The sequence below is a fragment of the Meleagris gallopavo genome, chromosome Z (genome assembly GCF_000146605.3).
Source record: "Meleagris gallopavo isolate NT-WF06-2002-E0010 breed Aviagen turkey brand Nicholas breeding stock chromosome Z, Turkey_5.1, whole genome shotgun sequence".
NCBI classification, from domain to species: domain Eukaryota; kingdom Metazoa; phylum Chordata; class Aves; order Galliformes; family Phasianidae; genus Meleagris; species Meleagris gallopavo.
Window position 1 is genome coordinate 21,617,545 of NC_015041.2, and position 10,298 is coordinate 21,627,842.

At 34.0% G+C, this 10,298-nt stretch overlaps 1 protein-coding gene across 1 annotated transcript in view; it reads left to right on the forward strand.

Annotated features, from left to right (window-relative positions):
* AP3B1 (adaptor related protein complex 3 subunit beta 1) overlaps nucleotides 1–10,298 on the forward strand; it is a 136,348-nt gene that overhangs the window by 85,253 nt on the left and 40,797 nt on the right. The window contains exons 15-16 of the mRNA XM_010725546.2: nucleotides 646–718; nucleotides 1,534–1,640. Of these exons, the coding sequence (XP_010723848.1) occupies nucleotides 646–718; nucleotides 1,534–1,640 (180 nt within the window). The remainder of the gene's footprint in view (nucleotides 1–645; nucleotides 719–1,533; nucleotides 1,641–10,298) is intronic.

Below are 10,298 nucleotides of genomic sequence, written 5' to 3' on the forward strand. Positions count from 1 at the left end.
CTCCCAAATTAAAAAAACAAATAATAAAAATTAAAAAAAATCTTGGCATAGTATTAGCTTGCAACTGACTATGAGGCTGAGAGACTAGAAAAATTGAATGCACTTTTTAGCAAGATAGGTCATTTTGTTCTATGATGACATTCAAGGAAGGTGATTCTATCTGCTTATCTTGTGAAGGGATCTATAGAAATATCTATCTTGAGTGCTGGAAGAAGGTGTGGCAACTCGTAAGTAGTGTCTTTGAATGGAGGCCAGAAGGGGCAATATGACATTCTACTTTTTTATTTAAATCTATATTTACAGGTTTCCCCCCTCCTAGATAAGTGCAAATAATGACTTTTTTATGACTTCTCATGAAAAAAGGTTCTGTCTCTAATAGTCTCAGAAGTGTCTGATTTGTCAGCAGATTTTCTTTGAGTAGCAGTGTTATTGAAATTAAATCTAAACATGGGCTTCAGAGGAGTGAAATGTAACTTAAATGTGGAACTTGGGTTCAGCTTACCTGTACATAGAACTCTTTCTCACAAGGTGAATTCTTTAAATGCTAAGCTTTAAGCAATGGATATACACATTGCCACTATAGAAGTATTAAGGCAATTCTTTTGCTGAAATAGTAAAAGATGAAATATTTATCTATTTTGACAGAAGGAAGAAAAAACAGTACAAGACAGAAAAGCTCCAAATAAACAAGATGTGTTTCTCTTAGATTTAGATGACTGTAAGTATCTTGATTAAAGTCTCATTTTTTTCCTATAGCATGAATTCAATTCAGTTGATTCAGTGACATTTTAAATGTCTTAAATGTTGAATTTGTTCATTTTTTGTATGCAAAAAAATTTCTTGTACAAAAATGTTAACCAGACTAGTATCTTTTCTTATGCAAAATTATGATTATACATGATTTTGTTTACTGTAGAACTAAGAAACAGTTTAACAATTTGGAATGTATAGGGATGTAAAACAATTCTTTCGAGAATTTTCTGTCTAATCTTGTCTTTTGTTGAAGTGAGCTTACTTCCTTCCTCAAGTACCCATGACTGTGCCTTTTTCAACATCATGCATTATGGTATTATAATCAGATACTAAAAATGACCATTTCAAACAACAGATTAAAATGTAGTTGTGGAAAGGTAGGATAGGGCTGGTGTTACTTTTTTCTGTGCATTTTAGTGCTGTTCTTCAGGTTTACTTCTACATGTGCATCAAATGTTAGTGTTGCATTAATATATACTTTGCACATAACTCATAAATAAAAATGTGCTGCACAGCATGAACAGATGAAAGGATTAAATAGAAGGTAAAAGAGAGTACAAAATATATCTTGAATGTAAAAAATATGTTATACTTCTTTTTTCATGTTTTATTGACCATTGCTGTAATGTCTGGAAAAAATAATCTTGTGTGATTAGGAACCATATGAACACAAAGTAATTATGTCAAGATGTATGAACTTTTTAAACTTAATGAAAGTAAATCATTGCCCTTCCCGGTATTTTATTTTACATTAAGTGTCAATTGCTTTTTTACTCCTAGTTTATCCTGTAACAACGCCTGTGGCAGTTCCTGCAGCAGCTGCTTTGTCCCCAAATTTAACAGCAGATCTAGAAGGATTAAGTCTGTCAGGTTCATCGGTCATTGATGTAAGTATCCTTTAAAGAAGAGTGGAGGGAGGTCTTAGTTTAAACATACCATATTTTTGAGGCAGTCATCAAAGCTACTTTTCAGAAATACTTTCACCTGTGAAATTTTAGTTTACATGCAAGGCTGGCAGCTTCTTTTTGATCTGAAATAAATACTTCCTGTAATACGAAGAAATGGAGGAATATTGCTTGTTTAAGAAGAATGCCTAGGAGGATTTTAAACTTCTTTTTTAATCTGTTTTTTTCTTCTGCCTTGGGAAGATTTATATTTACAAATTACACATACAAACTGTACAAATCTTTCAAATCATCTACTTGCTACGTTATCAGAAATAAGCTATATAAAATCACGTAGTTATTAGTTCTGTGGTTGTTTGCTATACATGTCTCCAAATATGACATTTTGCTACTTGGAATTATTTTTTCATGAGTGTGCAAATCACAGCTGTGGGTGCAAATACAAAGGGTATGGATTTACAGTCAGTGGTATATCAGTATGTGTCATGATTCATACAGTTAGTGAACTGTGCTTTGTAGTACTTTCCATTAGGGAATCTCAAAACTATAGGAATAATTAAGGTTAGTCAAATCATGGAGGACATTCCTTTGTTGGTGAAAAGAGTAGTAGTTTGCACTCTTGGTGTTATTTAATTTTATTCTAATCTTTTTTTTTTGGCCAATTCAAATTTGTAATTTAATAAAAAGAAACAACAGCAGAGGGTAATTAACCTTGTGAAAGTTGGTGAGAGTGACCAGAAGAAAGCACCATATAGGCATGAGCATCTTTTAGCCTAGCCTTGTTTCTTATGTGGCTGATATCTAGAACCTACACTGCTACTTTAATAACTGCTGTTAAAGTATTTTTTGTTGGGTTTGTGAGCAATGCATTTCTAAAATTATAAACTTAGATATTTCTCAAGTAAAGAATGTGTAACAAATTATTTGACTCAAGAAATAAAATATTTTATCTAATAATTCGGTCTTATATTTACAGCTTTAAGGTGCTTATGAGACAGAATTTCAGGCTATGTGGTGGCTATCAGCTTTACCTAAGGCTGAAAATTGGGATGCAGTTAAATTCCAGGTGGGCCAGTAACAAACTGGACAGACAGTCACTTCGTGTGATGCCTAGTCATTCATGTCTAACGCATTCTGAAATTGTGAAATACTGTCATAAGTGTTACACCGCAGTGTAGAAAGAAGTGCTGTATGAAAAGGTTGAATCTGCAAAATGTTTTTTTCTTGGTGCTTTTGAGTTCGTGATAACCAGTGAGGAATCAAGAACATCTACTTATACTTGCTGCTCTGGAAACAACTGGTCATATCAGAACTAGTTGTTGCTACTGCATGGCGATTTCCTGTTTTTCAGCTATCGCTGCCATTGGTAATTCTTGCAAATGTACATGAGGCCTTTTGAAGTGTTTTGTGCTGTAGGAAAATTAAACACTAAGGTTAAAAGCTGTTCTTTCAAATTGTAACCATACAGTGTAAAAAGTCTTACATGCAAGTAGTTATGTAGAGTCATGTTGTTTTGCACCATCAAGTAACTTTCTAAAAAGGAAAATATAAAAAGAGCTTTTAAGACTTTATGTGGGAATGTCCCTCTTAAAATAATATTCTAAATCTAATCTGTGGCCATTTGTTCTAAAAATAAGAATAGTTGTCATACTTCAGAAAACTTTTTCTTCCTTCATTTGGAGAGAAAATGAATTTAACTGTAGGGCACATGCCAAACCAACAATGAGAAATTAATTTATTACCAGGCAATGGAGATCATGGAGTAAAAATAGATAAGTACAGTATATGACCCTAATATTGAAGAAATGTAGCAGTCACTTATCTTGGAATATGTCAGACAGTCTATTATTCAAATCATTCAGGACTGTAATTGGATACAGCTTTTAGAAAACTTATAACTCCATGTTCATAGAATCATAGAATCACCACAGCTGGAAAAGACCTCCAATATCATCCAGTCCAACATTTCCCACCAGACCATGTCCCTCAGTACACTCTTTTGGAGAAGTTTTTCCTTAGTAGTTGTTTAACATCACAGAAAGTATAAATACAAGAACGGTTTCACAGCAATGCTCTGAGTCACTTTAAACCTACAAAAACAACAACAAAAAAAGCATCTTGAATATGAACTGCAGTACACAGCCTAATGCTTTGTAGCACAGCTCATTTGCTTTTATGATTCTGGTTTACACATAAAACATTTACTTGTCATAGAGAGACATACAAATGCATGTTATAGTTTGTTCCAGGAAAAAATGAAGTTCTCTGGTAATTTATGGATCACTTTCTTCAGACTGTATGCAAAGCACAGTACATCCATGCTTGTACTTCTGCCCTCTTGCAGTCTTATCTTCAGATGGGTACAACAAACCAGGTAACTGGAGGCTACTACTGAGGCTTCTACAGATATGCACTCAGGTCTCATACATTTGGAGTCAGCTGAATTTTAAATGCTGAAAAATCCTTGAAGGCTTGCAAGATATGTGAAGATACAAGTGCCAATTAAGAACTGGAAGTGAGAGGCTTTTGTATGCTGTCGGTTTAAAGCAGATTTGGAAAACAGCAGAAATTGATATTGTCCCTTAAATGGAAGTTTTTAAAGTAGGAGAAGAGAGACTAAAAATCAAAACTCATGAATGACATAAGGATGGGGAGGAATATAACCTGCTGCAAGAAATAATACTGTGAGCAGGAACAGTGAAGGGAGGAAGAGGAGAGCTACGGTAAGTATCAGAGAAGCAAAAGAAGGGAGTGACTGTCTGTTCCTACTGATCACACGGCTGATGACAAAAGAAGCTAAACCACCTGTTCTTTTTGCATTATGGCTTCAGATAGTAAACTGCATCCCTAAATATATGGATCTCTGAGCTAGAAGTAACAATTATGTATGCGTCAGAAAACAGTGAGGAGGAGGGAGAACTTCTTTGGTAGCAAGAAGTGTTTACAGTTCTGAAAAGTGTTAGGAAACTGCAGCTGGATATGATTCTGGCAACAGCAGCAGTTGGTCGGAGCAAAAAGGGAATTCTAGGTCAAGATGAGGAGGATTTGAAAGAAGATTTGGTGTATTCCCTGCCCCCCAGTGCAGTGTAATCTGGGGACAAAATCAAAGCCAAATATTAAGAAATGTTTACAGTAGAAAGAAAGAGAGGAAGATGCTTGTGGTGAAGAGATACTTGCAGAAAATTTATTTGCTGCAATAATTCAGTCTTTTCATTAGTTATTATGCATATTGAATTGCAGCATAGTTGTAGAAGCGATACTGTTTTATTTACTGTTTTTCTTTAGTATACTCTGTATTCGTTTGAAAGAAGTTAATATAATATTATCAACAATATGTTTTTATTTTCTACTACTCAGAGCTCCACAGGATCTGTTCAGAAAGGGAGCAGTAATTCATGCTTTTTTCTGTCTCTTGAATCTTCTGCAGAACTCTTGACTGGGATCCATTTTGAGAACTTCTTTAGAGTGGTGATGCATAGAGCAGAAATAATAGCTTCTGACAAAAGTCAAGGTCGAGCTACAGACCTGTCAAGCTAAATGATAAATACATTTAATTTCAAATTTAGTATGTTTACGGAATTTCCTGAAAAACAGTAAATATTAACTTCTTCAAATACAAATAGAGATATTTTCAGTATAGTATCCCCCTCTTGAAAGATATTTTAATGTCTGAGTTTCTGAAGTAGTATTTACAGGGGAAAATGTTCTTATAATTTGGATTACTTTCCCAATTCAGTGCGTTGTAGCAAGTGTAAAGGATCTCTTCTTGGAAGCATAGGGAACACAGGAATTACAATAATGGATTATATAATCGGTATTGTGTGGTATGCAGTTTGTAAGGCAAGGTTAGCTACCTAAAGCGTAAGAATTTGCTAATTCCTTCAGTACATCTTCCAAAATAGTTACTGGCATGTGCTCTGCTTCATGAGTTCTATTTTTCCAAAGCTTTGTTAGCACTAATTATTATATAATTACATATATTTATAATTCATATATAAACTCTGGTCAGAGTTCTTCCAGGGTTCTTACCTCAGGAATGTCTATGTCCTCAGAATTAACTTCTTAATAGCATGAAATAGATGTGGTGCAATCACTAGTGATTGCAGCAGACTATGCAATGGTTTGAGTAGATACTTAATAATCCCTGTGTTTGCACAGATAATTGAGCAATTACTGTTGTTTTTTTAAGTAAGTAGTGTTATATTTGTGTAAATGTATGTAGTCCTTCTTAGAATCAACAAATTTTTTTGTCAGACAAAAGAAGTTACTTTTAAATCAGTTTTGAGTGTTAGCCACATCTTTTACAGTAATACAGACTCATAGTATCCTATGTGGTATTATTTCATATAGTATAGCATTTGCCCTCTTATTTTTCAGCTTTTGTAGGAAATGTCTTTTTCATATCTCACCACAGGAGAGTTTTTTCCTGTACCTTAAATGTTTCCTTTTTACTTTTTCTGAAGCCTGGTTTTTTGTATAATTGGGAAAGTTTGGTGAGGGGCGGGTGCTGAGGGAACAGTGGTGAGGTTTGCTGCATGTGTGCTATCCTCATGCATCCTTATAACTTCTCCACATTGTTGACCACACTTGTACACTAAACGGTGTTAGTGGAATTATGCAGAGCTCTCTCTCCAGCTTCATTCCTGAAGGTGAGTTTTCTTCCATGTGGAACAGTTTAAAGTATATGCGTTTCCTGCATTTTTCCCTATTCTGTGCTGTACAAGCTTTGTAGCTAACATAAAGCTCAACTGAAACAAATTCTACAAATTCCAGAAGTTAGTAGGGTGTCTGAGAAATTTGCAGCTATGAAGCAAGTGAAAAAGTATAGTCTTAAATGTAAGAGTTAAAAAACGAATTTTCTCTTTGTGCATCCAAAATTTAGCTACACAGCTCATGAGGTGTGACTGATGCTTGTGGGAAGGTGGTGTGGTCCACTGGATACAGAACTGGGTGTTACATATGGAAGATGAGTTCTATTTTTGGCTTACTACATACTATCTATTCTGGTGGGAGAAACACAATCTCTTGGTTTTTCATCTGAAAAATGAGGATAATGATGCTTACTTATCTTGGGGAAGCACTTGGAGAGCTACAAATGAATGTTACTGCTCATCAGCAGATGTTAACCATTGACAAGACAGATAAGAAATGCAAAACCGACCTCCCAGATATTTAAATTTGTTTTTCCATGTTTATGAAAATTTTCTGTAAAAGACGTTCTTAAAATGGTAACATAATACATCCATTATGTCACACATTCGAAAGTTATAACATCCTTCCAGAAATTACTTCTACATATTTTTTAAAGTGATAGATTAATTTAAAATAAAAACCCTCTTACAGCAGTCTTTTAAAGGGTGATTTCACCTTTACTAATTAATTAGCAATCCATTTATCAACATTTGTAATATTTATTAATGTTCAAGCCTTAGTTATAGCCCTCATAGGCTTATTAAATGTATCGATACTGAGCAAGCTCTACAATTACGAACATTCTGCTTATTTTCTTTCAAATAAATTAGAGAATTTAATTTGAAAGTTCAAATAGGGTCTGTCTTTCCTTCTTCTGAGTCAGAAGTAACACCTTGATATGACACTGGCATAGGTAAATATGTGCCCAGTCTAGGAGGCATATTTATTATTACTATATATAATCTCATTGATTTACTTGATTACTGTGTATTTTTGTACTATATGTTCTCCATATTGGGGTCTCGTATTTTTTTAAATATACATGTATATGTATGTATATGTAAGTGTGTGTATACACACACACACACACACACAAATATATGTATGTGTGTATGTAAACATATATTTTATGTTTATCATAGAATCATGAAATCATAGAATCGCAAGGTTGGAAATGATCTGCAAGATCATTTGGTCCAACCATCTTCCCATTACTATTGCTACTGCAAGCCTCTAAACCATATCTCGTAGCTTATGTACTGATGAATCCTTAGTTAGAAGCACATATGTGACATAAATTGTATAGTGATTAACCAGATCTTTGATTAAGAGGAGTGCACCATTTTTAATGGTCTTCACTATTTTGTTGTCTTGGACTGACAAAGATTAAAGCAACATTCAGATATTGTACTTAAAAGTGAAAAATGCTACGACTGTAAAGTAAGCACAGGTAGAAAATCAAAATCCTATGCATAAAATAGAAAGCAAATTTGGGATTGAGGGACAGTGATGCAAAACAGGAACTCCGTAGATAAATCACCGTGAACAGATACTCAATTTTTGTTTTGCTTTCTATTAAAAGTCAGTACGTTCCTTAAAACTAATTCACTTTTTTGAGAATTGGATGATTACATCTGTGAGAGAATTCAAAGTAATTTTTCTGTCCAACATGAAAAATTCCTTAAGACAGAACTACTGAAAACAGTTTGCGCTACGTTTTTAAAAACAAACACATATAATACATAATGATGATGGTTCCATAAGTTATTCCTTAAACACATAGTGACGATGTATATAAAATAGTTTGTCTGTGTATGTATTATGCTATGAAACTCAGACAGAAGAGAGAGATAATCTAAGCTGTATTTTTGTTTTATTTTGTCAATAAAAGCTAGCTCTTAAAAATTTCAGCCACATCTTTCTAAGGTAACATTTACCTCCTCACATCTTTAGCATCTATCAGACATGACATGGGACATATTCACTGACCCTAAAAATTTTCATCAGTCTCATGCACTGGAAGGGGGCAGCCCCAGCCAGACAAGAGGCTCATTTCAATTTTAACGGCTGTAATTAAAGGTTAATTCACTGAGTCAGGATTAACGAGGAAAGTACAAATGATAGGCAAGCAGCTGCCTTTATAATACAGGATTAGAACAATGCAATTACAATAAGAATTAGAAAAAATCAACTTCCTGAAAAGGTTCTGTAATGAATGTTTCTCTGTTAATTGTGGTACTTAAACGTGAAGACTTTGTGCACTGTTTTTTTTTGTTGTTGTTACAATAACACATGGCTAACAGTGTGTATAATAAGATAGTATTCCAACTGCGGTGACAGCAACTGCTACTTAGATGTATTTAATACTGTGCTGCACTGAGAAACTTCACTCTCATTATTGTGTGGTAGCTCTTAAATAGTCTCACATAGTAGATGACTGCTCTGAACTCTGTGATAGAAGGTTTATTTCTGTTTATTCTTTCACAGTTGTCTATTGTAGTCACTTTCTTTAGAATGAAATTTAAATCATATGTTTAGAAAACCAAACATTGAATTAAAAGTTTTTCCTTATATTACTCCAACTCATTTCATGTTCTTCACTTTTAAAATTAATTACAGCTTTCTAAATTAATACCTAGTAGATACTATCTGTCGTTGACATCTTATTGTAACTGCATTTGTGCTGCAGTTGCATTAGTGTTTGAAACTAACAAAACTTAAGAGTTTGTATAATTAATGCTTTCACAGTCTCATCTAGTGCAGTGTTTAAGACGCAAATATACATATAAATGAAACAATAAATTGCAAAGTTCTCATCTCCTGTTTTAAGTCTGTTTCTTAGAAGTTTTCCTTTAAAATTTCTGATGTGTAAATAAGCACATCAAATAGAAACAGCTCTGAAAAGATGGAAATCAGATAACATTCTGAACTGAAGCATTAGATTCTAGATAGATAACTATACCTTGTGTAGCCGATAATTCTGAGAAAAAGTCTTTGATACGGTCTCTGTATGCAGATAAGATACTCCTGCTCTCCACTCCATTCACTTACCTGTTTTCTTTTAACTTCAAATATATATCTTCTATAATAACCTGTTTTTTTCCTACCTATATCTAAAATTTTGGACATATGTGCCACCATGTGTGCTTGAATTTTCAAAATGCAATTCACAAGTGCAATTAGGAGTCTACTCTGAAAACTGGGAGACCATGGAAAAACTGCATTTTTATCAATAATTTTCAGAGTTTTACTAACATACATCCGGAGTACTGTAATTTAAAACTAAGTATCCAGCAGTCTTTTCTTGAAAATGAATATTAATGTGCAAATATTAATATTTGAAAGTTATGTTGCTTATTTATACAAAAACATATGCATTGTACCATTTGAAAGTAAATGTAAGATTAATGTGGATTTGCTTAATCAAATTTTTTTTGTACGTTTTATGTAGTAAGAAGTATACAGTGTAACACTTGTATTTAGATTATTCCAAGTATTGTTTGACTAAACAGCTGGGCCAGCATGCATTTCTAACAATATTTTGACATTAAAAGCTCCAAGAAAGCTCTTTTTGGTGTGGGCAGTTGATAACTTTTCATTCATAATTAGCTCATAGAGAACCGAGAGACATTTCAGGGAAATTGAACTGTCAGTGGGTAGAAACAAGCATTTGACCTCATCACATTGAGTGGGGCCCATCATAATTTGTTCATTTGGTGCCCATCAGCCCAGCCTCATCTCTCATACGGCACCTCGCTGACCTTCCCTCTCCAATTCCACTCAGTTCAGCTTTAATTATGACTCTGCAGACCCGAAGAAATATTGCAGCTTGCTCTCAAAAACCCTGAACTGCCACTCACCAAAAGATTGGTTTTTAACAGGTAATAAATGCCCAAAGGAAATGGTGCTGTGTCCCACAGAGTAAAGCAGTTTTTTTTGCCTTTTTTT